The 27,965-nt window shown below is 47.1% G+C and overlaps 7 protein-coding genes and 2 pseudogenes across 13 annotated transcripts; all 9 read right to left on the bottom strand.

Annotated features, from left to right (window-relative positions):
• Nucleotides 1-93: 93 nt before the first annotated feature.
• On the bottom strand, nucleotides 94-4,717 carry LOC148640663 (histone H2B 1/2). 4 transcript variants are annotated; one of them, XM_088620087.1, is made up of 4 exons: nucleotides 3,892-4,717; nucleotides 3,246-3,404; nucleotides 1,627-1,872; nucleotides 94-492 (listed from the first exon to the last, which is right to left on the bottom strand). In XM_088620087.1, the coding sequence occupies exon 1, from the start codon at nucleotides 4,695-4,697 to the stop codon at nucleotides 4,323-4,325; it is 375 nt and encodes a 124-aa protein (XP_088476213.1). In that variant the 5' UTR covers nucleotides 4,698-4,717; the 3' UTR covers nucleotides 94-492; nucleotides 1,627-1,872; nucleotides 3,246-3,404; nucleotides 3,892-4,322. The 4 variants fall into 4 exon arrangements, with proteins under 4 accessions (XP_088476213.1, XP_088476214.1, XP_088476215.1 ...); XM_088620088.1 differs by having other exon boundaries at nucleotides 1,627-1,777; XM_088620089.1 differs by having other exon boundaries at nucleotides 1,627-1,769.
• Nucleotides 94-15,768, bottom strand: LOC148640659 (histone H2B 1/2-like). 4 transcript variants are annotated; one of them, XR_015930446.1, is made up of 4 exons: nucleotides 14,922-15,761; nucleotides 14,275-14,434; nucleotides 1,627-1,777; nucleotides 94-492 (listed from the first exon to the last, which is right to left on the bottom strand). XR_015930446.1 is itself a non-coding variant. In XM_088620082.1 (3 exons), the coding sequence occupies exons 1-3, from the start codon at nucleotides 15,725-15,727 to the stop codon at nucleotides 13,009-13,011; spliced, it is 657 nt and encodes a 218-aa protein (XP_088476208.1). In that variant the 5' UTR covers nucleotides 15,728-15,768; the 3' UTR covers nucleotides 12,720-13,008. The 4 variants fall into 4 exon arrangements, 1 of the variants encoding a protein (XP_088476208.1); XR_015930445.1 differs by having other exon boundaries at nucleotides 1,627-1,769; XR_015930444.1 differs by having other exon boundaries at nucleotides 1,627-1,769; nucleotides 14,275-15,761.
• Nucleotides 7,497-8,090, bottom strand: LOC148640662 (histone H3). The gene has a single exon (XM_088619100.1). The coding sequence runs from the start codon at nucleotides 7,970-7,972 to the stop codon at nucleotides 7,562-7,564; it is 411 nt and encodes a 136-aa protein (XP_088475226.1). The 5' UTR covers nucleotides 7,973-8,090; the 3' UTR covers nucleotides 7,497-7,561.
• On the bottom strand, nucleotides 8,713-9,790 carry LOC148640661 (histone H2A). The gene has a single exon (XM_088620075.1). The coding sequence runs from the start codon at nucleotides 9,154-9,156 to the stop codon at nucleotides 8,770-8,772; it is 387 nt and encodes a 128-aa protein (XP_088476201.1). The 5' UTR covers nucleotides 9,157-9,790; the 3' UTR covers nucleotides 8,713-8,769.
• LOC148640660 (histone H1 pseudogene) lies at nucleotides 9,937-10,916 on the bottom strand (annotated as a pseudogene).
• A 2,527-nt stretch (nucleotides 15,769-18,295) lies between the features above and the next one.
• Nucleotides 18,296-18,787, bottom strand: LOC148640658 (histone H3). Its single transcript, XM_088620070.1, has one exon. The coding sequence runs from the start codon at nucleotides 18,769-18,771 to the stop codon at nucleotides 18,361-18,363; it is 411 nt and encodes a 136-aa protein (XP_088476196.1). The 5' UTR covers nucleotides 18,772-18,787; the 3' UTR covers nucleotides 18,296-18,360.
• Nucleotides 18,788-19,467: 680 nt separating this feature from the next.
• Nucleotides 19,468-20,087, bottom strand: LOC148640657 (histone H2A). The gene has a single exon (XM_088620074.1). It carries the CDS (start codon nucleotides 19,909-19,911, stop codon nucleotides 19,525-19,527), a length of 387 nt encoding a protein of 128 aa, XP_088476200.1. The 5' UTR covers nucleotides 19,912-20,087; the 3' UTR covers nucleotides 19,468-19,524.
• Nucleotides 20,088-20,789: 702 nt separating this feature from the next.
• Nucleotides 20,790-21,700, bottom strand: LOC148640656 (histone H1 pseudogene; annotated as a pseudogene).
• Nucleotides 21,701-23,502: 1,802 nt separating this feature from the next.
• Nucleotides 23,503-26,551, bottom strand: LOC148640655 (histone H2B 1/2-like). Its single transcript, XM_088620093.1, has 3 exons — nucleotides 26,140-26,551; nucleotides 25,058-25,224; nucleotides 23,503-23,910 (listed from the first exon to the last, which is right to left on the bottom strand). Exons 1-3 carry the CDS (start codon nucleotides 26,508-26,510, stop codon nucleotides 23,792-23,794), a joined length of 657 nt encoding a protein of 218 aa, XP_088476219.1. The 5' UTR covers nucleotides 26,511-26,551; the 3' UTR covers nucleotides 23,503-23,791.
• Nucleotides 26,552-27,965: the final 1,414 nt, after the last annotated feature.

Raw genomic sequence — 27,965 nt, 5'->3', positions numbered from 1 at the left:
TGAGCTGCACCCCTGGGCAGCCTCTGTCCTCCGACTGTGAGCTGGGAAACCGGCGAAGTCACAGGCGAGATATTTAAAGAGCGACTTGCAGAATTCAATTCAATGCAATTTATTTTGATATAACGCCTTTTACAACAAGGTTGCCCCAAGGCGCTGAACAAAGCAAGTGACCATACAGGTTGTGAATACAGAACAGGAAAGACCAGAAGACAACGGAGGAGAGGAACCAAAAACTCCTCAGTAAGGAGAAAAAAACCTCTAGGGGTCCAAGGTCAACTGTCTGCCCAACCCCTTTGGGCATGCTAACATTTTATAATTAAAAAAAGGAATAAATGAATAAGTGTATCAGTCCATCCATCATGTCTTCTGTATGTCAGTACTCCATGCAGATCTCTGTAGACCAGAAAAATCCTCCTAAACGATAGCTGTATCCACGATGTCCCTCTTGGATCCATAGCAGTGATGCAGCATCCAACTCAAATGGTGCCCAGCCTGGACATGTGGGGAGAATAGGATAGTTTGGTCAGAACAGATGTAGCTACCTGGTGGGCCAACACAGAGACACACAATGGCATGTACAGCAGCACCAGCAGCCATGGTTTCAGCAGGCTATAATTTAAGGTGTGAGCAGGCTAGACTGAAGTAATAGGTCTTCAGTCTGAATTTGAATACTGAGATAGACATGAATAAGTTCCATTAGATGCCTGACCTCTGAGAGCCTTGTAAGTTAGTAGAAGGATTTTGAAGTCCGCCCTGTACCTGACAGGAAGCCAATGAAGAGAGCTAAGTATGTGGGTTATATGGTCGTACTTTCTGCTCCTAGTAACAATTCTAGCTGCTGTGTTCTCAATTCTCTGTAAGGTGTTGAAAGAGTGGTGGGTGCTCCCTGATAGTAGGGCATCGCAGTAGTCTAACCTGCTGTATACAAGAGCATGTATTAATTTATCTGTCTCGAGTGGAGAGAAACTAGTCCTATCAGTATTGTTGCCAGAACAGAACTGCAGAATTCCAACAACACCTGGAATTACAGCGGAGAACTTCCAACAGTTATTCTCACAGGTTTATTATTCACCGACAAGAGGAAACACACATAAGGCCTAAACACGACACAGCAATTGTCCTCCATGTGGTTAACTCTCTACACTGTGTCAGTATAGATGGAGGAAATCTAATTAGTCAGTAAAAACACAACAGACAGCTCGTAATCCACACTGGAAGACTGGCTCATCTTCTTTCACCAAATGAAATCGGGTTTGAGTGAGGCTGTAAATCCAATCCAGGCTCACCAGTATCTGCCTGTATTGTTGAATTTCCAGGCAGGACAGGATTATGTGTAAGTGATTCTCTACCTGCTCTCCACACAACCTACAACTCTGTGAACCACTTCCTTTTTGATGCGTTTGAATTTTAGGATGCATAAATAAATGTCAGGTTTTTCCAACAGAAGTTTCCCCAAATTTGTGAACTTGTTGAAATCTGTATCTGTTCTTCCACTGATCTACAGGTCTGACCATTTTCTTTAAATATATTCTGCTGAATCTTCTCATTACGCAATCAACATTATGCTCCAATGTTGATATTAAGGTACTTGATGAGCAGCTATAAAGCTGTCAAGCAGTGTCTTACCTGGGCCTGTAAGTGGCTGCTTCATGAGATCTTCAGATGAGAGGGGTCTCACACAGCGCTGGGTCACGACGCTGCACAGAGCTGGAGACACGGCTTCACCCGGGAGGAACGTGAAGTCTTACCGAAGGAAGTCAGAGCTGTGACTTCAGAACTCAGGGTGAAGGAAAAGAAAGGATTATGAGCTGATAGTGAGGGCAGCATACTGGTAGAGTAGTTCAGGTGGGTAGCTGCGTCAGCATGCGTAGGCTGCAAAGGATCAAGTAATAGGTTTATTCCATGCTGAAAAAAAGAAGAAAGAGAACACAACGTTTCGGCCGTGGAGCCTTCTTCAGGTGTGAGGCTACCTGAGTGGCTAGCATTGCAACCTCACAGCACTGGGGCTCTGGGTTCAATTAGCCCACCTGGCAGTGCTGTAGCTCTGTGCAGTAATGTACTGTATACCCCAGCAGACTGGTACCTGTTGGCTCTGTGCAGTAATGTATACCCCAGCAGACTGGTACCTGTTGGCTCTGTGCAGTAATGTATACCCAGCGGACTGGTACCTGTTGGCTCTGTGCAGTAATGTATACCCCAGCAGACTGGTACCTGTTGGCTCTGTGCAGTAATGTGCAGTAAGGAGGGACAACAGTACAGAGGGAAACATTGTGCTTTCAATGCCTGTACTGTATCCCTCAACTCTTCTGAGACCAACTACAGCACAGAATTCACAAATGGGCACACCTCCTCTCACTCTTCCCCAAACTGTTCTAAAACAAAATACAGCACACAGAAAAAATCACAACTGTGATTTTTTGTGAGATATTTGAGCCTCACTTTTTTTTTGTGGGATATTTGACCCCGAGCCTATCTCAAAACACATCGTAGACAAACTACAGCTCAGGAATCACAGCTGAACTCTCACCCCCAATTCACCCTACCCAGACTCGTCGCAGACAAAATACAAATCAAAATACAAACCTTTCACCCTCCCCAAACTCTTCCGAGACAAACTACAGCACAGAAATCACAAGTACTCTTCCACTTCTCTCAACCTTCCCAAACTCGCCTGAGAAAAACTACAGCACAGAAATCACAAGTACAGATGTGCTAGCGGTCACATAAGACGTATTACATTAAAACAAAAAATACTATACATTTTATATGACTGGAGGTTTAGAATATTTCTTGATGGTTTGGATATTATTAAATCCGTGCTTTTTAGAATCTTCGTGCCGTTCTGACGGGGAATTATTTGTTTTAAGGAATATAGAAATGTATAAAAATAGAATAGTTTCGGACTAAAATCTCATCTTTCCAGGTTTTACGAGCCCCCAGGACGTGAGAGCAGGGAAAGACACAACTTCTTAGCAGCAAAACATTCACATGTGTGTCTGTGAGAAAACAGTTAAGTCGATATAATATCGATTTAATAACACTGCTCCTTTCTCAAATATCGGAATTGCATTTCGAGTTCGTCTCTTCCTCTGCACCATTTCTACAGTTTTTAAAACCAGCAAGGCGCACAGTAAATTAAATTAGCAAATTAAATTCACTCCTTTATCCTGCGTTCCGTTTACTATTTATTAATGACCCGACACTAAAACAGCAATCAAACAGCACGAAGAAATAATTTAACTCACCAGAGATCCACAGTTGAAATCGTTCATTTTTGTGACTGCGGTTCTTATGTTAAAGACTTTCGCCTTGTTTTCCAGACAAGCGTGTCCTGATCTTCTCTCTCCTGCTCCCTCTGCTGGACAGTCGTGGTCTCTGCACCCAGGAGCTCTGCCCTGGTTCAGCTGTAACCTTACAAACAGGGAGATATTTTTCTCGGTCCTGTAACTGTTTCTCTGTCAAAGCAACTGCTCTTTCTCACAAGAAGAATTTGAGTATTTAATTCTATCAATGGAAAAATATTTAAATGCTTTGCAGACCCTTCACACCATAGGGTCAGTTGGACATATTTATGTTATTCATCTCGGTTTTCTATAGTAAAGACTCGTATTATAGTAATACCGAAATTCCACAGAAAACGTCAATATCCTGCATTTTCAAAACGTACTCCATCTCAAGATCAACAGCAATTGAAAAATCAGAGCCATGTTTCGCTTCAAAAAGATCTGAAATGATTGTTTCAGGTCCTTCATGGGGCTCTTGTGGAAGTTCGCCCGATTTAGACTGCCTAAAAACATGCACCCATATAATAAAAGGATTTAGACGCAGTTGTACATTTCTAATCGTTAAAAGACAAACTAAAAATAAAAAGGAGAAAACATGCAAGCGGACCTGGTTGAGACACGATCCCTCCTCTTCTCAGACTCGCGCAGCAGCAGAAACATTAACCTCTTCCCTGCCGGAGAGCCGAGAGGCACGAACAGTACTGGTGTTCACGTTATTTGACGTGAAATCCCTATTAATTAGCCATAAATGATACTTCCCGAAAATGCATATTCGGATTAAACCAACAAAACGTCCTTCAGACAGCTTGCAATATTGAACGCAATATGAATCTGCATAAAATACACACGTGAAATGTAGACAGAGCCTGTTCTGTCCAAAACGTTTAATAACCGCAGCTCAAACGCCCTACGGTATTTCGGATAAAGCACTAACATGCACAAACACACAAAAAGAGGTCATGACTGCTCCTTCTCGACTCTGTGGGTGGCTCTTAAAAGAGCCTTTGGGTTCGCTGATCCGGGACGGGCGGGCCGGGTTTACTTGGAGCTGGTGTACTTGGTGACGGCCTTGGTGCCCTCGGACACGGCGTGCTTGGCCAGCTCTCCGGGCAGCAGCAGGCGCACGGCGGTCTGGATCTCCCGGGAGGTGATGGTGGAGCGCTTGTTGTAGTGCGCCAGGCGGGAGGCCTCGCCGGCGATGCGCTCGAAGATGTCGCTGACGAACGAGTTCATGATGCCCATGGCCTTCGACGAGATGCCGGTGTCCGGGTGCACCTGCTTCAGCACCTTGTACACGTAGATGGCGTAGCTCTCCTTCCTGGTCTTTCTGCGCTTCTTGCCGCCCTTCCCGGCCGTCTTGGTCACGGCTTTCTTGGAGCCCTTCTTGGGAGCGGATTTCGCTGGTTCAGGCATCTTCACAAACTGCACTCTGTGAAAACAGGCATGAGAGTTCTAGCCTCACAGCCCCCTATTTATAGCGCCCGCATGCAAATCAGCTCGCTCAGCTCAGAAGGCGGCTCATTGGTCAGCGAGAGAGCTGCTCTCCTATTGGCTGCGCTCTGCGCCAATGAAATTCAAACGGGTGAGCGCCAGAGCCGCTCGCTCTGACTCCAGGCGCCTCTCTCTCCCCTCCGCCCGCGCACAGGGGAGCAGAGGGCCGTGTGATCCGTTTAGCACAACCACTCTCATTCCATGTATATCTCCTACTCTAGAAAACAATGTGCTCGGTGTAAACTGCGATTTGTGCAAACTTGGAGTCAAAATAACTCTTGGTGATATTCTAGGCAATTTTAAAATCAGTTCTGAACTAACAGCATCCTATCGCAACACTTTTGAGCAAATTAGTCTGAGCACAAGAAAACATCACACTAAACCTTTCTACAAAATGAACGTAAGCAGAAGGGCTCTTTGCAAATGGCTTTCAAGCGCTTCGGGCGTCTTTGTCTCGACCTCTCGCCGAGTCTGAGCGAACAAAGAGCTGAGCAGCTTCCTGTCGGGGCGGGGAGGGTTAGAAACTGCCCGATATCACAAGTTCTTTCTTAAAAGACAAACCCAGCATGAAGAATAAAAAAAACATTTAGAAGCTGAACCCTATTCTGTCCCATTATCTAATAGCAAGCTACTACTACGTGCAGATTTTCTGAAATCCGACTCTCATTACGCTTATGTCTCCTACCCTAGAATACAATGTGCTCGGCGTAAACCGTGCGATTTGTGCAAACTTGGAGTCAAAAGCACAGTTTTGGTGATATTCTAGACAACTTTAAAAGCACTTTGGAACAACCAACAGCATTTTATCGCCACACTTTTGAGCCTCAGCATTGGTTTCAAATTAGTCTGAGCACAATAAAACTAAACCCTAAACCTTTTCTACAAAATAGCATGTAGGAGTTTAGCTTTTGGCGAATGAAGTGGATTTCAAGCGCATCGTCTCGTCCTCTCACCGAGTCTGCCTGAACAAAGCTAAGCCGCTTCCTGTCGGGGCGGGGAGGGTTAGAAACGGCCCGATGTGATAACGGCTCTTTCTTAAAAGCCATGAAGCATGCGTGAAAAATAAAAATATTAAGGAAGTGAGCTTCATTCTTTACTCATGACCTAATTAGAATTAGTAGTAATGAGAATAAGAACTACCACTCCATCAAAACGCTTTCAGCAATAAATTATTTCATTAGCAACCAGATCCACACTAATGTAACGATTGATAAGCCCTGCATCTCAATTTAGGAATCATCACAGCAATCGCAAAGTGTTGCTTGTTTAAAAAAAAAACACAATCTAAAGTGATGGTTTAGATTTCAGCTCTATTTTGATAATGTGGGTGGCTCTTAAAAGAGCCTTTGGGTTTATACGTCGGGGTCCGGTCCGGTAGTGAAGCTCCGCTCCGGTTTAGCCGCCGAAGCCGTACAGGGTGCGGCCCTGGCGCTTCAGCGCGTACACCACGTCCATGGCGGTGACGGTCTTCCTCTTGGCGTGCTCGGTGTAGGTGACGGCGTCGCGGATGACGTTCTCCAGGAACACCTTCAGCACCCCGCGGGTCTCCTCGTAGATCAGCCCGGAGATCCGCTTCACTCCCCCACGGCGAGCCAGGCGGCGGATGGCGGGCTTGGTGATTCCCTGGATGTTGTCGCGGAGAACCTTGCGGTGACGCTTAGCGCCTCCTTTCCCGAGTCCCTTTCCGCCTTTGCCTCTACCAGACATCTTCAAGTTATCAGCTAGTGATACAACACACACTGCTGGGCTGCAGCCGCGGCGCTTCTCTTTTCAAGCCTGAGAGCGGACCTGCTTGAGACAGGAGGCGCGCTGACACACGAGCCCGCCTCCTCTCCGACCGCAGCAGCAGCCCAGACTGCACAGGAACCTCTTCCCTGCCGGAGAGCTCTCCACCACAGCAGCACTGGAGAGGACAGACCTCGAGTATTCAATGTTTATGTCACCAACTGTGTTTATGTTGATGCGACCCGCGGTGCTGTAATATTCTCGTGTAGATTTAGACCAATCTAATTCCCTGCACTACACAAAAACAGAATTCGGAATGGAAAATGTAGTGTACTACTGTGTATCAGGGTCATGAGCAACTGACAAAAAGCATTCATCGTTATAGCAGTACATATTTCGTTCTCCACCCGTTTTGTATCATTGAATAAACAATCCAGCTGTTAAAAAGACCAAAATGTTTTATATAAGGACGTCTTTTAAAACGCTTATAAAGAAATGTTCCACCTAAAGTAACTGTAGAAACGTTCTTAAATCATGTCATTGCAATCTCTATCACATGGACTGTCTGAGGCTCATGGCTAGTTAGCAGTGGTCCTCACAGATCTGTACTGCAGTATAAACGCTTCTTTTGGAGTGAGATGAAGAGCGATGGAGGGACCAGTAAGCGTGCTGTTGTTTAATTGTGAACCGACACTGAACTCAGAAAATAAACAGTAGTGGAAGGGAGGGGTTTGAATGCCAGTCGTTCTTGTATCATTAAAATAGTATCATGCATTTAAACACTTTCAAATATGGATATGAACGCTGAAAAATAGATGTAGAGCAAAAGGGGAGACGCGTGTCGCTGGTTTACTGCGGCAGTGTAGTCGTGCGCGACTGGGCTTTTACACGAGTTGGTAGAAAACCGCTTCTCGGTAGGGATTTCACCTATCAGCTAACCAAACGAGAGTTGTGCCTCGTACACACTATAATGGAATAATGTAACCCTCTCGAGTGTTGTGGTGGCTCTTAAAAGAGCCTTTGTGTTCAAGGGAAAAGATGCTGCAGCAGGCGGTCCGTGTCTAAGCGCGCTCCCCGCGGATGCGGCGGGCCAGCTGGATGTCTTTGGGCATGATGGTCACCCTCTTGGCGTGGATGGCGCACAGGTTGGTGTCCTCGAAGAGCCCCACCAGGTAAGCCTCGCTGGCCTCCTGCAGAGCCATGACGGCGGAGCTCTGGAAGCGCAGGTCGGTCTTGAAGTCCTGGGCGATCTCTCTCACCAGGCGCTGGAAAGGCAGCTTGCGGATCAGCAGCTCGGTGGACTTCTGGTAGCGGCGGATCTCCCGCAGAGCCACGGTGCCGGGCCTGTAGCGGTGGGGCTTCTTCACGCCGCCGGTGGCGGGGGCGCTCTTGCGGGCAGCCTTGGTGGCCAGCTGCTTCCTGGGCGCCTTGCCGCCGGTGGACTTGCGAGCGGTCTGCTTGGTTCTCGCCATCTTCCTCGCTGCTCTTCACAATCAGCACTGTACTGAGAGCAGCAGCCCGCACTCGGGTTTATATGCGCAGGCAGCCCCGTCCTGATTGGCTGAAGGGCCCCGGGAGCCTCTCGCTGATTGGATAGTTTGAGAAGGAGCGCGCAGTTCATACACCCTCTCCGATCTTCTTTGTTTGATCAAATCAAAGTATAAAGGCGTTTTTATACCTAGAAATCAATAACCTGTCAAGGACCTTGATTTCTTTTAACTATAATAATCCAGGACAGGAATATACTTCCATTAAATCATGAAATAGTATAATTTACTATAACGAAGTTAAATCATGTTATAGTGTAAAAGGGCTTCCTGTGACTCAGGGGAGGAGTGTTGTGCTGAGGGACCCCGATTTCTGTAACTAGACAGCTCGGGGTTAAAAGCTCGTTATACAGTAATATAAATGATAAAATAATGTGAATGAAGAGAATCTTCTAACACCCCCATCACAAGTACAATAAGGAACCCAGTTTGCTCTGCTCGTTTATAATTAAAAGGGGAAATCTACTTGAACGAACTGAACAAATAAAATGATTTTATGAACTGTATTGCGAGCGCAACAGAAATCGCTCGTCCACACAGCGGCTGTGATCCTGAGCCACAGACATCACTGCTAAAACCTCGGGAAAAACACAGGCTACAACATATTCACAAATATCGGAATTATATGAATAAAAACAGAAATCGCTCTTTTCAAGAGGCTGTGGGTGGCTCTTAAAAGAGCCTTTGTGTTCGGGGTCAGTCGGAGGTCTCTGCCGGGCTGTTTACTTGCTCTTGGCCGGCTTCTCGGTCTTCTTGGGCAGCAGCACCGCCTGGATGTTGGGCAGCACGCCGCCCTGCGCGATGGTCACGCCGCCCAGCAGCTTGTTCAGCTCCTCGTCGTTGCGGACGGCCAGTTGCAGGTGCCGGGGGATGATGCGGGTCTTCTTGTTGTCCCGGGCGGCGTTGCCAGCCAGCTCCAGGATCTCGGCGGTCAGGTACTCCAGCACCGCGGCCAGATACACCGGGGCTCCGGCGCCGACCCGCTCGGCATAGTTTCCCTTGCGCAGCAGCCGGTGGACACGGCCCACAGGGAACTGCAGTCCGGCCCTGGAAGAGCGAGTCTTGGCCTTGGCTCTGGCCTTACCACCGGTCTTTCCTCTACCGCTCATCTTGTAATATCTAGCTTGTCTGGAGAAGTCTGACAATACTGATCACAAGCTGTCTGCCGCCCCGCTTTTGAAGACTCGCGGCTGAATTTGATTGGATGGACCGGAACAAGCTCCCCACCCAATCAGAGATCAGTGTTGCCAACCAGCGCTCTCGGTCTCCACCAATCAACAGGCAGGAGGGAAATTCGGACTCTGAACACAGAGCGCGGCTCTGCTGCCGAGCGAGGACAAATATGTGTTTCTCAATTTCAAGCTTATTATCGTTATTCTCATACACAGGTATATGTAATTGTGAAATGCTATTTAGCTAGCTCTCAGACGTTAAGTGGTAAAAAAACAACAATAAAGTTGCATAAGAAACAGAGACAACAGGCCATGTGCAGAACAACAGGCGAATAGCAAAACTACAACAGTTCATGTGCAAAACACTTTGCTTAAACGGTCATTTTTTATGCTTTACAAAATGTATATTTTAGTGAATTTCACCACCGTCTGACTCTCAGTAACCACGCTACCTTGAGTGGAATTAAGCTCAACTCCCATAAGAATCTGGATCACCCGCCTCCGAGGGCTCGATATTGAAAAGTCACCATTGTCGCTATTAGAGTGACACATCTGTCACGTTACGTCTTTTCACATGTCCGCTATAGCTGCGAGACTAGCAGTCACACACTAATGAAAACCTCCGTGCAATGTAACAATGTAACATTTCACCTCAACTAAATTCATTAAATGAAGAGATGCAAGGAGTCACAACGCTGTTCAATGGAGATCAGAACGTTTAACAAAAAAGCCTTTTAATTCTACACCTCCTCTGTGCACCCACTCTCTACAATAGTATTTAGAATATTTACATTTGTACATTTTACCCAGCATCGCATTTCAGTATCATTAATAAAAACTACAACTCAATCCCCCCCATTGTGTAAAATAATTATTTCTCCCCCCCTATCGAGCGAACCGGCGCTTTCAAGCGGTGAAAAGGGAAAGTCTGCGCTCTCTCTCGGAAGGGCTGGTGGCTCTTAGAAGAGCCTTTGGGTTTGTAGGAAATTAACTCGAGGGTCGATCGCTCACTTCTTCTTGGGAGCCGCTTTCTTAGCTTTGGCCGTCTTGGGTTTGGCCACCTTGGGCTTCGCTGCCTTGGCTTTCTTCGGGCTCTTCGCCTTCTTAGGCGCCGCTGGCTTCTTGGCCTTCTTGGGGCTCTTGGTCGCCTTCTTGGCCGCTGCGGGCTTCGCGGCTTTCTTGGGCGACTTCTTGGCGGCCGCTGGCTTCTTGGTCGCCGCCTTCTTGGGCGACTTCTTGGCGGCCGCTGGCTTCTTAGCCGCTGCGGGTTTCTTGGCCGCCGGCTTCTTGGCTTTGGCGGCGGCGGCGGCTTTCTTCACGGGCTTGGGCTTGGTCTCCGCCTGCTTCTTGTTGAGCTTGAAGGAGCCCGAGGCGCCGGTGCCCTTGGTCTGCACCAGGGTGCCCTTGGTCACCAGGCTCTTGATGGCCAGCTTGACGCGGGAGTTGTTCTTCTCCACGTCGTAGCCGCCGGCCGCCAGGGACTTCTTCAGGGCGGCCAGGGACACGCCGCTCCGCTCCTTGGAGGCGGACACGGCCTGCAGGATGAGCTCTCCCACGCTGGGGCCCGCTTTCTTGGGCTTGGCGGCGCTCTTCTTCTTGGGCGCCTTGGCCGGCGCGGCGGCGGGGGCCGGAGCGACTTCTTCTGCCATCGCTGCGTCTCTGTCTGCTGTCGGACTGTCTGCGGCTCCGCGCGCAGGGCGGAACTTCAAGGCCGCATGAGAACCGTGGAGACTCAACCGCTGCTGCTGCTGCAGCTCCGCTCCGCACAGCCCGCTCGCACTTGTGTTTTCTCCCCGCACAAAACTGCCCCGTAATCCTCACAGATACACCGAATCGATTATCAAATACATGAAGTACGGAGAAAACCCCCTGCTCTTTAATATGCAGTTGAGTTACAGATTTTTCTGTACGATCATTTTGACAGAATTGCCCAGAGTCCAACAACAGCGCACACGAAAGGCGGTGTTCAACCGGCACTTCGTCGTCTATTTCTAAAATAAATGTACGTAAAACGTCAGTAAAGAGAAAAACAAGGTGTAAATAATACAGTCGAGACCGACGGTCATGTAACACAATAAGAATGAATTCTGAAATATTTAAAACGGATGATTTATTTTGCTCTATGTTCAGTGTCATTAACACACTCCCGGACTCGCTGTTTCTAAGAAGGAGACGGACAAGTTTTGTCAAACTAGCCAGTTTTATCCCTGTGAAATTCGGAGTATTTCGAGTTTTTCCAGCGATACGCTTTTACAAAATGCTGTACAAGCGTATTCTATGGTTTTGATTATCTCAAATTTTCCAAATCAGTTATTTCAATGGCGATTCTTCAACGGGGCTTTAGTAAAGACGGCGACTCTCTACCGTCAATACCAACATTCCTGAAGCTCTTTCTAAACCTGTTACTTCGGATTGCAGTTCCTCCAGATCCTTCAGCATCGTCCCAGCTTCTCGGGAGGAGACAGTTAGCAGAAAGCCCGTGATATTACTGTTCGTACAAGACGGGCAGAAAAAAAGAATTTCAAAATGCTTAGTTTTATTTTCTTTCATCTGGCTGGTGTGAACGCCCGTCCATTCCCCAGACGTTTAAATTAAGAAGTTTGTCTCTGGGGCTCACGGTAGGGCTAATACCAATTCAACAGGAACAGGGCTCTAGGCTGGAGACATGCAGACTCCATACAGAAGGATTCTTCTAGTCGGAATTAAAATCAAGACCTGCAAGGCAGCAGTTTTAGACGCTTTATTTTGAAACCTATCTTGATAATATTTGTCAAATAGAAGACCTACACTAATACTGAATTATCCAAACGGTGTAGAAACACCCGGAGTTCTTGTATTTAGTTAATTGTCAGTTCCGCCGTGTGTGTGTGGGGGGGTATTCTCATTAATTCTTCACTCTTGCTACAGATTAATTTTGTTCTAGACCATTAGTCATAAAACACCTAACTGCTGCTGTGTGAATTCCCTTTTATAGAACAGCAATCGCTCCTTGGCAAAGAAACAGTCTAAATACACCAAACAAGTGTTGTAGTTTTTTAAACAGGAGACACTTCTTTACCCAAAGAGCTGTGGGAGAATGGAGCAAGTTGTCCAACCATGTTGATCCCCTCGCTACTCTCTACAGACAACAGGGTGAGATCTGGGTCCATTCAAAATAAGAATAAGGTGAATGAATGTAGTTCAGCACTGTATGACAGCCCTCAGATCCCTTTTCTTAAAGCCCTCAGGTCAGTAGGAGTAGGAGTAGGAGTAGGTGGCAGTAGGAGTGTCTGAGCTCTGGATCAGAAGGGGAGCAGCGCTGAGAGAGCTGTGGCCTCAATCCCTCTGCCAGTGGGGAGAGGAGCCCCTGGAGAGCTGAACCTCCTGGAGGACAGGAGCAGAAGAGACCAGCTCCTGTCCTCCCTTAGCCCCTGGGAGAGGAGGAACTAAGCAGGGCCAGAAACTCAAGGGCTGTGGTTTCTCACACAGGGAAGTTTCTGTATCATTATTACAATAAAAGCTTTATTGAATTCAATTCAATGCAATTTATTTTGATATAACGCCTTTTACAACAAGGTTGCCCCAAGGCGCTGAACAAAGCAAGTGACCATACAGGTTGTGAATACAGAACAGGAAAGACCAGAAGACAACGGAGGAGAGGAACCAAAAACTCCTCAGTAAGGAGAAAAAACCCTCTAGGGGTCCAAGGTCAACTGTCTGCCCAACCCCTTTGGGCATGCTAACATTTTATAATTAAAAAAAGGAATAAATGAATAAGTGTATCAGTCCATCCATCATGTCTTCTGTATGTCAGTACTCCATGCAGATCTCTGTAGACCAGAAAAATCCTCCTAAACGATAGCTGTATCCACGATGTCCCTCTTGGATCCATAGCAGTGATGCAGCATCCAACTCAAATGGTGCCCAGCCTGGACATGTGGGGAGGAGAATAGGATAGTTTGGTCAGAACAGATGTAGCTACCTGGTGGGCCAACACAGAGACACACAGGAGGGACAACAGTGCAGAGGGAAACATTGTGCTTTCAATGCCTGTACTGTATCCCTCAACTCTTCTGAGACCAACTACAGCACAGAATTCACAAATGGGCACACCTCCTCTCACTCTTCCCCAAACTGTTCTAAAACAAAATACAGCACACAGAAAAAATCACAACTGGACTTTCAATCCCTGAGCCTATCTCCAAACACATCGTAGACAAACTACAGCTCAGGAATCACAGCTGAACTCTCACCCCCAATTCACCCTACCCAGACTCGTCGCAGACAAAATACAAATCAAGGTCAGAAACACATCACAGCTGGAATCTCACCTCTCTCAACCTGTCCATACTCTACTGAGAAAACTACCACACATATATCACAGCTGGTCTCTCACACCCTCCCCAGACTCTTCTGAGAAAATATACAGAAAAGAAAACCATAACTAGAATCTAACTCCTTTCACCCTACCCGAACTCTTCTTAGAAAATCTACAGCACAGAAATCACAAGTACAGATGTGTTGATCAGCTTTTCAGCTACAGCTAGCGGTCACATAAGATGTAGTACATTAAAACAAAAAATACTATACATTTTATATGACTGGAGGTTTAGAATATTTCTTGATGGTTTGGATATTATTAAATCCGTGCTTTTTAGAATCTCCGTACCGTTCTGACGGGGAATTATTTGTTTTAAGGAATATAGAAATGTATAAAAATAGAATAGTTTCGGACTAAAATCTCATCTTTCCAGGTTTTACGAGCCCCCAGGACGTGAGAGCAGGGAAAGACGCACAACTTCTTAGCAGCAAAACATTCACATGTGTCTGTGAGAAAACAGTTAAGTCGATATAATATCGATTTAATAACACTGCTCCTTTCTCAAATATCGGAATTGCATTTCGAGTTCGTCTCTTCCTCTGCACCATTTCTACAGTTTTTAAAACCAGCAAGGCGCACAGTAAATTAAATTAGCAAATTAAATTCACTCCTTTATCCTGCGTTCCGTTTACTATTTATTAATGACCCGACACTAAAACAGCAATCAAACAGCACGAAGAAATCATTTAACTCACCAGAGATCCACAGTTGAAATCGTTCATTTTTGTGGACTGCGGTTCTTATGTTAAAGACTTTCGCCTTGTTTTCCAGACAAGCGTGTCCTGATCTTCTCTCTCCTGCTCCCTCTGCTGGACAGTCGTGGTCTCTGCACCCAGGAGCTCTGCCCTGGTTCAGCTGTAACCTTACAAACAGGGAGATACTTTTCTCGGTCCTCTAACTGTTTCTCTGTCAAAGCAACTGCTCTTTCTCACAAGAAGAATTTGAGTATTTAATTCTATCAATGGAAAAATATTTAAATGCTTTGCAGACCCTTCACACCATAGGGTCAGTTGGACATATTTATGTTATTCATCTCGGTTTTCTATAGTAAAGACTCGTATTATAGTAATCCCGAAATTCCACAGAAAACGTCAATATCCTGCATTTTCAAAACGTACTCCATCTCAAGATAAACAGCAATTGAAAAATCAGAGCCATGTTTCGCTTCAAAAAGATCTGAAATGATTGTTTCAGGTCCGTCATGGGGCTATTGTGGAAGTTCGCCCGATTTAGACTGCCTAAAAACATGCAACCATATAATAACAGGATTTAGACGCAGTTGTACATTTCTAATCGTTAAAAGACAAACTAAAAATAAAAAGGAGAAAACATGCAAGCGGACCTGGTTGAGACACGATCCCTCCTCTTCTCCGACTCGCGCAGCAGCAGAAACATTAACCTCTTCCCTGCCGGAGAGCCGAGAGGCACGAACAGTACTGCTGTTCACGTTATTTGACGTGAAATCCCTATTAATTAGCCATAAATGATACTTCCCGAAAATGCATATTCGGATTAAACCAACAATACGCCCTTCAGACAGCTTGCAATATTGAACGCAATATGAATCTGCATAAAATACACACGTGAAATGTAGACAGAGCCTGTTCTGTCCAAAACGTTTAATAACCGCAGCTCAAACGCCCTACGGTATTTCGGATAAAGCACTAACATGCACAAACACACAAAAAGAGGTCATGACTGCTCCTTCTCGACTCTGTGGGTGGCTCTTAAAAGAGCCTTTGGGTTCGCTGATCCGGGACGGGCGGGCCGGGTTTACTTGGAGCTGGTGTACTTGGTGACGGCCTTGGTGCCCTCGGACACGGCGTGCTTGGCCAGCTCTCCGGGCAGCAGCAGGCGCACGGCGGTCTGGATCTCCCGGGAGGTGATGGTGGAGCGCTTGTTGTAGTGCGCCAGGCGGGAGGCCTCGCCGGCGATGCGCTCGAAGATGTCGCTGACGAACGAGTTCATGATGCCCATGGCCTTCGACGAGATGCCGGTGTCCGGGTGCACCTGCTTCAGCACCTTGTACACGTAGATGGCGTAGCTCTCCTTCCTGGTCTTTCTGCGCTTCTTGCCGCCCTTCCCGGCCGTCTTGGTCACGGCTTTCTTGGAGCCCTTCTTGGGAGCGGATTTCGCTGGTTCAGGCATCTTCACAAACTGCACTCTGTGAAAACAGGCATGAGAGTTCTAGACTCACAGCCCCCTATTTATAGCGCCCGCATGCAAATCAGCTCAGCTCAGCTCAGAAGGCGGCTCATTGGTCAGCTAGAGAGCTGCTCTCCTATTGGCTGCGCTCTGCGCCAATGAAATTCAAACGGGTGAGCGCCTGAGCCGCTCGCTCTGACTCCAGGCGCCTCTCTCTCCCCTCCGCCCGCGCACAGGGGAGCAGAGGACCGTGTGATCCGTTTAGCACAACCACTCTCATTCCATGTATATCTCCTACTCTAGAAAACAATGTGCTCGGTGTAAACTGCGATTTGTGCAAACTTGGAGTCAAAATAACTCTTGGTGATATTCTAGGCAATTTTAAAATCAGTTCTGAACTAACAGCATCCTATCGCAGCACTTTTGAGCAAATTAGTCTGAGCACAAGAAAACATCACACTAAACCTTTCTACAAAATGAACGTAAGCAGAAGGGCTCTTTGCAAATGGCTTTCAAGCGCTTCGGGCGTCTTTGTCTCGACCTCCCGCCGAGTCTGAGCGAACAAAGAGCTGAGCAGCTTCCTGTCGGGGCGGGGAGGGTTAGAAACTGCCCGATATCACAAGCTCTTTCTTAAAAAGACAAACCCAGCATGAAGAATAAAAAAAAACATTTAGAAGCTGAACCCTATTCTGTCCCATTATCTAATAGCAATTTACTACTACGTGCAGATTTTCTGAAATCCGACTCTCATTACGCTTATGTCTCCTACCCTAGAAAACAATGTGCTCGGCGTAAACCGTGCGATTTGTGCAAACTTGGAGTCAAAAGCACAGTTTTGGTGATATTCTAGACAACTTTAAAAGCACTTTGGAACAACCAACAGCATTTTATCGCCACACTTTTGAGCTTCAGCATTGGTTTCAAATTAGTCTGAGCAGAATAAAACTAAACACTAAACCTTTCTACAAAATAGCATGTAGGAGACTAGGTTTTGGCGAATGAAGTGGATTTCAAGCCAAGCTGAGCCGCTTCCTGTCGGGGAGGAGAGGGTTAGAAACGGCCCGATGTGATAACGGCTCTTTCTTAAAAGCCATGAAGCATGCGTGAAAAATAAAAATATTAAGGAAGTGAGCTTCATTCTTTACTCATGACCTAATTAGAATTAGTAGTAATGAGAATAAGAACTGCCACTCCATCAAAACGCTTTCAGCAATAAATTATTTCATTAGCAACCAGATCCACACTAATGTAACGATTGAAAACTCTGCATCTCAATTTAGGAATCATCACAGCAATCGCAAAATGTTGCTTGCTTGCTTTAAAAAAAAACACATTCTAAAGTGATGGTTTAGATTTCAGCTCTATTTTGATAATGTGGGTGGCTCTTAAAAGAGCCTTTGGGTTTATACGTCGGGGTCCGGCAGTGAAGCTCCGCTCCTGTTTAGCCGCCGAAGCCGTACAGGGTGCGGCCCTGGCGCTTCAGCGCGTACACCACGTCCATGGCGGTGACGGTCTTCCTCTTGGCGTGCTCGGTGTAGGTGACGGCGTCGCGGATGACGTTCTCCAGGAACACCTTCAGCACCCCGCGGGTCTCCTCGTAGATCAGCCCGGAGATCCGCTTCACTCCCCCACGGCGAGCCAGGCGGCGGATGGCGGGCTTGGTGATTCCCTGGATGTTGTCGCGGAGAACCTTGCGGTGACGCTTAGCGCCTCCTTTCCCGAGTCCCTTTCCGCCTTTGCCTCTTCCAGACATCTTCAAGTTATCAGTTAGTGATACAACACACACTGCTGGGCTGCAGCCGCGGCGCTTCTCTTTTCAAGCCTGAGAGCGGACCTGCTTGAGACAGGAGGCGCGCTGACACACGAGCCCGCCTCCTCTCCGACCGCAGCAGCAGCCCAGACTGCACAGGAACCTCTTCCCTGCCGGAGAGCTCTCCACCACAGCAGCACTGGAGAGGACAGACCTCGAGTATTCAATGTTTATAGCGGTGCTGTAATATTCTCGTGTAGATTTAGACCAATCTAATTCCGCGCTCAACACAAAAACACAGAATTCGGAATGGAAAATGTAGTGTACTACTGTGTATCAGGGTCATGAGCAACTGACAAAAAGCATTCATCGTTGTAGCAGTACATATTTCGTTCTCCACCCGTTTTGTATCATTGAATAAACAATCCAGCTGTTAAAAAGACCAAAATGTTTTATTTAAGGACGTCTTTTAAAACGCTTATAAAGAAATGTTCCACCTAAAGTAACTGTATAAACGTTCTTAAATCATGTCATTGCATTGTAGTGGAAGGGAGGGGTTTGAATGCCAGTCGTTCTTGTATCATTAAAATAGTCTCATGCATTTAAACACTTTCAAGTATGGATATGAACGCTGAAAAATAGATGTAGAGCAAAAGGGGAGACGTAAGTCGCTGGTTTACTGCAGCAGTGTAGTCGTGCAGGGGGGCTTTTACACGAGGGGGCAGAAAACCGCTTCTCGGTCGGGATTTCACCTATCAGCTAACCAAACGAGAATTGTGCCTCGTACAGACTATAATGGAATAATGTAACCCTCTCGAGTGTTGTGGTGGCTCTTAAAAGAGCCTTTGTGTTCAAGGGAAAAGATGCTGCAGCAGGCGGTCCGTGTCTAAGCGCGCTCCCCGCGGATGCGGCGGGCCAGCTGGATGTCTTTGGGCATGATGGTCACCCTCTTGGCGTGGATGGCGCACAGGTTGGTGTCCTCGAAGAGCCCCACCAGGTAAGCCTCGCTGGCCTCCTGCAGAGCCATGACGGCGGAGCTCTGGAAGCGCAGGTCGGTCTTGAAGTCCTGGGCGATCTCTCTCACCAGGCGCTGGAAGGGCAGCTTGCGGATCAGCAGCTCGGTGGACTTCTGGTAGCGGCGGATCTCCCGCAGAGCCACGGTGCCGGGCCTGTAGCGGTGGGGCTTCTTCACGCCGCCGGTGGCGGGGGCGCTCTTGCGGGCAGCCTTGGTGGCCAGCTGCTTCCTGGGCGCCTTGCCGCCGGTGGACTTGCGAGCGGTCTGCTTGGTTCTCGCCATCTTCCTCGCTGCTCTTCACAATCAACAGTGTAGTGAGAATCACTTCCCGCACTCGGGTTTATATGCGCAGCCAGCCCCGTCCTGATTGGTTAAAAGGGGCACAGGGGGGAGGAGGGTGTAACTCTGATTGGACGGTTTGAAACCGAGCGCGCAGCTCCTCCACTCCTCGCGGGTTTAACGGCTCCAGGTCTCTCGGTTTAATAAGAGACACAGAAAGATCGATTTTCCTTGATTTATCAACTAAAAGCAAGTTCAGGCGTTTTTATACCTCGCTACCTATAAAGTGGCAAAGGTTTTGATTACTGTTTTAGCTATAATATAGGACAAGAATAGTGACATAGTATAATACTACTATAATAATGTTAACTAATATAATTTCTAGTGTAAAAAGTGTGACTCGGGAAGAGAGCGTTGTGCTGAGGGACAAGACCACTTGAAAGACTAATATCATAATAATTGTATGAATTCAATTACAAGTACAATAAGGAATCCAGATACCTCTTTGGTTTGCAATTAAAAGGTTAAAAACGAAGCGAATATAGAAATGTTATGAACTGTATTGCGAGCGCAACAAATCGCTCTTCCATACAGCAGATTCTGGACCACGCTGCTTCACCACTGAAATATGTTAGTAAAACCGTGTAAACGCTGAAGTTACACAAGTCAACAGAAATCGCTCTTTTCAAGAGGCTGTGGGTGGCTCTTAAAAGAGCCTTTGTGTTCGGGGTCAGTCGGAGGTCTCTGCCGGGCTGTTTACTTGCTCTTGGCCGGCTTCTCGGTCTTCTTGGGCAGCAGCACCGCCTGGATGTTGGGCAGCACGCCGCCCTGCGCGATGGTCACGCCGCCCAGCAGCTTGTTCAGCTCCTCGTCGTTGCGGACGGCCAGCTGCAGGTGCCGGGGGATGATGCGGGTCTTCTTGTTGTCCCGGGCGGCGTTGCCAGCCAGCTCCAGGATCTCGGCGGTCAGGTACTCCAGCACCGCGGCCAGATACACCGGGGCTCCGGCGCCGACCCGCTCGGCATAGTTTCCCTTGCGCAGCAGCCGGTGGACACGGCCCACAGGGAACTGCAGTCCGGCCCTGGAAGAGCGAGTCTTGGCCTTGGCTCTGGCCTTACCGCCGGTCTTTCCTCTGCCGCTCATCTTGTACTGTCAAGCTTGTCTGAAGAAAACTGCTAACAATGATCACAACTTGTCTGCCGCCCCGCTTTTGAAGAGTCGCGGCTGAACGTGATTGGATGGACGGGAACAAGCTCTCCACCCAATCAGAGATCAGTGCTGCCAAGCAGCGCTCTCGGTCTCCACCAATCAACAGGCAGGAGGGAAATTCGGACTCTGAACACAGAGCGCGGCTCTGCTGCCGAGGCCGAGTGAGAAAATATGTGTTTTTCAGTTTCAACCGTATTAGCATTATTCTCATACACAGGTATATGGAATAGCGAAATGCGATTTAGCTAGCTCTCAGACGGTAAGTGGTAAAAAAACAACAATACAGTTGCATAAGAAAAGACAGAGACACAACAGGCCATGTGCAGAACAGGCGATTAGCAAAACTGCAACAGATAATGTGCAAAACACTTTGCTTAAACGGTCATTTTCATGCTTAAAAACGTATATTTTAGTGAATTTCACCACCGTCTGACTCTCAGTAACCACGCTACCTTGAGTGGAATTAAGCTCAACTCCCATAAGAATCTGGATCACCCGCCTGCGAGGGCTCGATATTGAAAAGTCACCATTGTCGCTATTAGAGTGACACATCTGTCACGTTACGTCTTTTCACATGTCCGCTATAGCTGCGAGACTAGCAGTCACGAATTGCAAGTCACACACTAATGAAAACCCCCGTGCAATGTAACAATGTAACATTTCGCCTCAACTAAATTCATTAAATGAAAAGGAGATGCAAGGAGTCACAACGCTGTTCAATGGAGATCTGGACGTTTATTTAACAAAAAGGCCTTTTTAATTCTACACCTCCTCTGCGCACCCACTATCTACAATAGTATTTAGAATATTTACATTTGTACATTTTACCCAGCATCGCATTTCAGTATCATTAATAAAAACTACAACTCAATCCCCCCCATTGTGTAAAATAATTATTTCTCCCCCCCTATCGAGCGAACCGGCGCTTTCAAGCGGTGAAAAGGGAAAGTCTGCGCTCTCTCTCGGAAGGGCTGGTGGCTCTTAGAAGAGCCTTTGGGTTTGTAGGAAATTAACTCGAGGGTCGATCGCTCACTTCTTCTTGGGAGCCGCTTTCTTAGCTTTGGCCGTCTTGGGTTTGGCCACCTTGGGCTTCGCTGCCTTGGCTTTCTTCGGGCTCTTCGCCTTCTTAGGCGCCGCTGGCTTCTTGGCCTTCTTGGGGCTCTTGGTCGCCTTCTTGGCCGCTGCGGGCTTCGCGGCTTTCTTGGGCGACTTCTTGGCGGCCGCTGGCTTCTTGGTCGCCGCCTTCTTGGGCGACTTCTTGGCGGCCGCTGGCTTCTTAGCCGCTGCGGGTTTCTTGGCCGCCGGCTTCTTGGCTTTGGCGGCGGCGGCGGCGGCTTTCTTCACGGGCTTGGGCTTGGTCTCCGCCTGCTTCTTGTTGAGCTTGAAGGAGCCCGAGGCGCCGGTGCCCTTGGTCTGCACCAGGGTGCCCTTGGTCACCAGGCTCTTGATGGCCAGCTTGACGCGGGAGTTGTTCTTCTCCACGTCGTAGCCGCCGGCCGCCAGGGACTTCTTCAGGGCGGCCAGGGACACGCCGCTCCGCTCCTTGGAGGCGGACACGGCCTGCAGGATGAGCTCTCCCACGCTGGGGCCCGCTTTCTTGGGCTTGGCGGCGCTCTTCTTCTTGGGCGCCTTGGCCGGCGCGGCGGCGGGGGCCGGAGCGACTTCTTCTGCCATCGCTGCGTCTCTGTCTGCTGTCGGACTGTCTGCGGCTCCGCGCGCAGGGCGGAACTTCAAGGCCGCATGAGAACCGTGGAGACTCAACCGCTGCTGCTGCTGCAGCTCCGCTCCGCACAGCCCGCTCGCACTTGTGTTTTCTCCCCGCACAAAACTGCCCCGTAATCCTCACAGATACACCGAATCGATTATCAAATACATGAAGTACGGAGAAAACCCCCTGCTCTTTAATATGCAGTTGAGTTACAGATTTTTCTGTACGATCATTTTGACAGAATTGCCCAGAGTCCAACAACAGCGCACACGAAAGGCGGTGTTCAACCGGCACTTCGTCGTCTATTTCTAAAATAAATGTACGTAAAACGTCAGTAAAGAGAAAAACAAGGTGTAAATAATACAGTCGAGACCGACGGTCATGTAACACAATAAGAATGAATTCTGAAATATTTAAAACGGATGATTTATTTTGCTCTATGTTCAGTGTCATTAACACACTCCCGGACTCGCTGTTTCTAAGAAGGAGACGGACAAGTTTTGTCAAACTAGCCAGTTTTATCCCTGTGAAATTCGGAGTATTTCGAGTTTTTCCAGCGATACGCTTTTACAAAATGCTGTACAAGCGTATTCTATGGTTTTGATTATCTCAAATTTTCCAAATCAGTTATTTCAATGGCGATTCTTCAACGGGGCTTTAGTAAAGACGGCGACTCTCTACCGTCAATACCAACATTCCTGAAGCTCTTTCTAAACCTGTTACTTCGGATTGCAGTTCCTCCAGATCCTTCAGCATCGTCCCAGCTTCTCGGGAGGAGACAGTTAGCAGAAAGCCCGTGATATTACTGTTCGTACAAGACGGGCAGAAAAAAAGAATTTCAAAATGCTTAGTTTTATTTTCTTTCATCTGGCTGGTGTGAACGCCCGTCCATTCCCCAGACGTTTAAATTAAGAAGTTTGTCTCTGGGGCTCACGGTAGGGCTAATACCAATTCAACAGGAACAGGGCTCTAGGCTGGAGACATGCAGACTCCATACAGAAGGATTCTTCTAGTCGGAATTAAAATCAAGACCTGCAAGGCAGCAGTTTTAGACGCTTTATTTTGAAACCTATCTTGATAATATTTGTCAAATAGAAGACCTACACTAATACTGAATTATCCAAACGGTGTAGAAACACCCGGAGTTCTTGTATTTAGTTAATTGTCAGTTCCGCCGTGTGTGTGTGGGGGGGTATTCTCATTAATTCTTCACTCTTGCTACAGATTAATTTTGTTCTAGACCATTAGTCATAAAACACCTAACTGCTGCTGTGTGAATTCCCTTTTATAGAACAGCAATCGCTCCTTGGCAAAGAAACAGTCTAAATACACCAAACAAGTGTTGTAGTTTTTTAAACAGGAGACACTTCTTTACCCAAAGAGCTGTGGGAGAATGGAGCAAGTTGTCCAACCATGTTGATCCCCTCGCTACTCTCTACAGACAACAGGGTGAGATCTGGGTCCATTCAAAATAAGAATAAGGTGAATGAATGTAGTTCAGCACTGTATGACAGCCCTCAGATCCCTTTTCTTAAAGCCCTCAGGTCAGTAGGAGTAGGAGTAGGAGTAGGTGGCAGTAGGAGTGTCTGAGCTCTGGATCAGAAGGGGAGCAGCGCTGAGAGAGCTGTGGCCTCAATCCCTCTGCCAGTGGGGAGAGGAGCCCCTGGAGAGCTGAACCTCCTGGAGGACAGGAGCAGAAGAGACCAGCTCCTGTCCTCCCTTAGCCCCTGGGAGAGGAGGAACTAAGCAGGGCCAGAAACTCAAGGGCTGTGGTTTCTCACACAGGGAAGTTTCTGTATCATTATTACAATAAAAGCTTTATTGAATTCAATTCAATGCAATTTATTTTGATATAACGCCTTTTACAACAAGGTTGCCCCAAGGCGCTGAACAAAGCAAGTGACCATACAGGTTGTGAATACAGAACAGGAAAGACCAGAAGACAACGGAGGAGAGGAACCAAAAACTCCTCAGTAAGGAGAAAAAACCCTCTAGGGGTCCAAGGTCAACTGTCTGCCCAACCCCTTTGGGCATGCTAACATTTTATAATTAAAAAAAGGAATAAATGAATAAGTGTATCAGTCCATCCATCATGTCTTCTGTATGTCAGTACTCCATGCAGATCTCTGTAGACCAGAAAAATCCTCCTAAACGATAGCTGTATCCACGATGTCCCTCTTGGATCCATAGCAGTGATGCAGCATCCAACTCAAATGGTGCCCAGCCTGGACATGTGGGGAGGAGAATAGGATAGTTTGGTCAGAACAGATGTAGCTACCTGGTGGGCCAACACAGAGACACACAGGAGGGACAACAGTGCAGAGGGAAACATTGTGCTTTCAATGCCTGTACTGTATCCCTCAACTCTTCTGAGACCAACTACAGCACAGAATTCACAAATGGGCACACCTCCTCTCACTCTTCCCCAAACTGTTCTAAAACAAAATACAGCACACAGAAAAAATCACAACTGGACTTTCAATCCCTGAGCCTATCTCCAAACACATCGTAGACAAACTACAGCTCAGGAATCACAGCTGAACTCTCACCCCCAATTCACCCTACCCAGACTCGTCGCAGACAAAATACAAATCAAGGTCAGAAACACATCACAGCTGGAATCTCACCTCTCTCAACCTGTCCATACTCTACTGAGAAAACTACCACACATATATCACAGCTGGTCTCTCACACCCTCCCCAGACTCTTCTGAGAAAATATACAGAAAAGAAAACCATAACTAGAATCTAACTCCTTTCACCCTACCCGAACTCTTCTTAGAAAATCTACAGCACAGAAATCACAAGTACAGATGTGTTGATCAGCTTTTCAGCTACAGCTAGCGGTCACATAAGATGTAGTACATTAAAACAAAAAATACTATACATTTTATATGACTGGAGGTTTAGAATATTTCTTGATGGTTTGGATATTATTAAATCCGTGCTTTTTAGAATCTCCGTACCGTTCTGACGGGGAATTATTTGTTTTAAGGAATATAGAAATGTATAAAAATAGAATAGTTTCGGACTAAAATCTCATCTTTCCAGGTTTTACGAGCCCCCAGGACGTGAGAGCAGGGAAAGACGCACAACTTCTTAGCAGCAAAACATTCACATGTGTCTGTGAGAAAACAGTTAAGTCGATATAATATCGATTTAATAACACTGCTCCTTTCTCAAATATCGGAATTGCATTTCGAGTTCGTCTCTTCCTCTGCACCATTTCTACAGTTTTTAAAACCAGCAAGGCGCACAGTAAATTAAATTAGCAAATTAAATTCACTCCTTTATCCTGCGTTCCGTTTACTATTTATTAATGACCCGACACTAAAACAGCAATCAAACAGCACGAAGAAATCATTTAACTCACCAGAGATCCACAGTTGAAATCGTTCATTTTTGTGGACTGCGGTTCTTATGTTAAAGACTTTCGCCTTGTTTTCCAGACAAGCGTGTCCTGATCTTCTCTCTCCTGCTCCCTCTGCTGGACAGTCGTGGTCTCTGCACCCAGGAGCTCTGCCCTGGTTCAGCTGTAACCTTACAAACAGGGAGATACTTTTCTCGGTCCTCTAACTGTTTCTCTGTCAAAGCAACTGCTCTTTCTCACAAGAAGAATTTGAGTATTTAATTCTATCAATGGAAAAATATTTAAATGCTTTGCAGACCCTTCACACCATAGGGTCAGTTGGACATATTTATGTTATTCATCTCGGTTTTCTATAGTAAAGACTCGTATTATAGTAATCCCGAAATTCCACAGAAAACGTCAATATCCTGCATTTTCAAAACGTACTCCATCTCAAGATAAACAGCAATTGAAAAATCAGAGCCATGTTTCGCTTCAAAAAGATCTGAAATGATTGTTTCAGGTCCGTCATGGGGCTATTGTGGAAGTTCGCCCGATTTAGACTGCCTAAAAACATGCAACCATATAATAACAGGATTTAGACGCAGTTGTACATTTCTAATCGTTAAAAGACAAACTAAAAATAAAAAGGAGAAAACATGCAAGCGGACCTGGTTGAGACACGATCCCTCCTCTTCTCCGACTCGCGCAGCAGCAGAAACATTAACCTCTTCCCTGCCGGAGAGCCGAGAGGCACGAACAGTACTGCTGTTCACGTTATTTGACGTGAAATCCCTATTAATTAGCCATAAATGATACTTCCCGAAAATGCATATTCGGATTAAACCAACAATACGCCCTTCAGACAGATTGCAATATCGAACGCAATATGAATCTGCATAAAATACACACGTGAAATGTAGACAGAGCCTGTTCTGTCCAAAACGTTTAATAACCGCAGCTCAAACGCCCTACGGTATTTCGGATAAAGCACTAACATGCACAAACACACAAAAAGAGGTCATGACTGCTCCTTCTCGACTCTGTGGGTGGCTCTTAAAAGAGCCTTTGGGTTCGCTGATCCGGGACGGGCGGGCCGGGTTTACTTGGAGCTGGTGTACTTGGTGACGGCCTTGGTGCCCTCGGACACGGCGTGCTTGGCCAGCTCTCCGGGCAGCAGCAGGCGCACGGCGGTCTGGATCTCCCGGGAGGTGATGGTGGAGCGCTTGTTGTAGTGCGCCAGGCGGGAGGCCTCGCCGGCGATGCGCTCGAAGATGTCGCTGACGAACGAGTTCATGATGCCCATGGCCTTCGACGAGATGCCGGTGTCCGGGTGCACCTGCTTCAGCACCTTGTACACGTAGATGGCGTAGCTCTCCTTCCTGGTCTTTCTGCGCTTCTTGCCGCCCTTCCCGGCCGTCTTGGTCACGGCTTTCTTGGAGCCCTTCTTGGGAGCGGATTTCGCTGGTTCAGGCATCTTCACAAACTGCACTCTGTGAAAACAGGCATGAGAGTTCTAGACTCACAGCCCCCTATTTATAGCGCCCGCATGCAAATCAGCTCAGCTCAGCTCAGAAGGCGGCTCATTGGTCAGCTAGAGAGCTGCTCTCCTATTGGCTGCGCTCTGCGCCAATGAAATTCAAACGGGTGAGCGCCTGAGCCGCTCGCTCTGACTCCAGGCGCCTCTCTCTCCCCTCCGCCCGCGCACAGGGGAGCAGAGGACCGTGTGATCCGTTTAGCACAACCACTCTCATTCCATGTATATCTCCTACTCTAGAAAACAATGTGCTCGGTGTAAACTGCGATTTGTGCAAACTTGGAGTCAAAATAACTCTTGGTGATATTCTAGGCAATTTTAAAATCAGTTCTGAACTAACAGCATCCTATCGCAGCACTTTTGAGCAAATTAGTCTGAGCACAAGAAAACATCACACTAAACCTTTCTACAAAATGAACGTAAGCAGAAGGGCTCTTTGCAAATGGCTTTCAAGCGCTTCGGGCGTCTTTGTCTCGACCTCCCGCCGAGTCTGAGCGAACAAAGAGCTGAGCAGCTTCCTGTCGGGGCGGGGAGGGTTAGAAACTGCCCGATATCACAAGCTCTTTCTTAAAAAGACAAACCCAGCATGAAGAATAAAAAAAAACATTTAGAAGCTGAACCCTATTCTGTCCCATTATCTAATAGCAATTTACTACTACGTGCAGATTTTCTGAAATCCGACTCTCATTACGCTTATGTCTCCTACCCTAGAAAACAATGTGCTCGGCGTAAACCGTGCGATTTGTGCAAACTTGGAGTCAAAAGCACAGTTTTGGTGATATTCTAGACAACTTAAAAAGCACTTTGGAACAACCAACAGCATTTTATCGCCACACTTTTGAGCTTCAGCATTGGTTTCAAATTAGTCTGAGCAGAATAAAACTAAACACTAAACCTTTCTACAAAATAGCATGTAGGAGACTAGCTTTTGGCGAATGAAGTGGATTTCAAGCCAAGCTGAGCCGCTTCCTGTCGGGGAGGAGAGGGTTAGAAACGGCCCGATGTGATAACGGCTCTTTCTTAAAAGCCATGAAGCATGCGTGAAAAATAAAAATATTAAGGAAGTGAGCTTCATTCTTTACTCATGACCTAATTAGAATTAGTAGTAATGAGAATAAGAACTGCCACTCCATCAAAACGCTTTCAGCAATAAATTATTTCATTAGCAACCAGATCCACACTAATGTAACGATTGAAAACTCTGCATCTCAATTTAGGAATCATCACAGCAATCGCAAAATGTTGCTTGCTTGCTTTAAAAAAAAACACATTCTAAAGTGATGGTTTAGATTTCAGCTCTATTTTGATAATGTGGGTGGCTCTTAAAAGAGCCTTTGGGTTTATACGTCGGGGTCCGGCAGTGAAGCTCCGCTCCTGTTTAGCCGCCGAAGCCGT

Source organism: Lepisosteus platostomus, chromosome 25 (assembly GCF_059453375.1).
Source record: "Lepisosteus platostomus isolate fLepPlt1 chromosome 25, fLepPlt1.hap1, whole genome shotgun sequence".
NCBI classification, from domain to species: domain Eukaryota; kingdom Metazoa; phylum Chordata; class Actinopteri; order Semionotiformes; family Lepisosteidae; genus Lepisosteus; species Lepisosteus platostomus.
Note: the sequence above shows the minus strand (reverse complement) of the source record. Positions and strands in the feature narration are given on the sequence as shown.

Bases quoted from the DNA above. Each gene is read 5' to 3' on its own strand.
- LOC148640663 (XM_088620087.1), bottom strand. From the start codon at position 4,697: ATGCCTGAACCAGCGAAATCCGCTCCCAAGAAGGGCTCCAAGAAAGCC.
- LOC148640662 (XM_088619100.1), bottom strand. From the start codon at position 7,972: ATGGCGAGAACCAAGCAGACCGCTCGCAAGTCCACCGGCGGCAAGGCG.
- LOC148640661 (XM_088620075.1), bottom strand. From the start codon at position 9,156: ATGAGCGGTAGAGGAAAGACCGGTGGTAAGGCCAGAGCCAAGGCCAAG.
- LOC148640659 (XM_088620082.1), bottom strand. From the start codon at position 15,727: ATGCCTGAACCAGCGAAATCCGCTCCCAAGAAGGGCTCCAAGAAAGCC. The intron at 14,442-15,356 runs GTAAACCCGGCC...CCTGTTTGTAAG, and splicing joins ACCAAGTACACCAGCTCCAA to GTTACAGCTGAACCAGGGCA. The intron at 13,128-14,274 runs GTGAGTTAAATG...CCACATGTCCAG, and splicing joins ATTTCAACTGTGGATCTCTG to GCTGGGCACCATTTGAGTTG.
- LOC148640658 (XM_088620070.1), bottom strand. From the start codon at position 18,771: ATGGCGAGAACCAAGCAGACCGCTCGCAAGTCCACCGGCGGCAAGGCG.
- LOC148640657 (XM_088620074.1), bottom strand. From the start codon at position 19,911: ATGAGCGGCAGAGGAAAGACCGGCGGTAAGGCCAGAGCCAAGGCCAAG.
- LOC148640655 (XM_088620093.1), bottom strand. From the start codon at position 26,510: ATGCCTGAACCAGCGAAATCCGCTCCCAAGAAGGGCTCCAAGAAAGCC. The intron at 25,225-26,139 runs GTAAACCCGGCC...CCTGTTTGTAAG, and splicing joins ACCAAGTACACCAGCTCCAA to GTTACAGCTGAACCAGGGCA. The intron at 23,911-25,057 runs GTGAGTTAAATG...CCACATGTCCAG, and splicing joins ATTTCAACTGTGGATCTCTG to GCTGGGCACCATTTGAGTTG.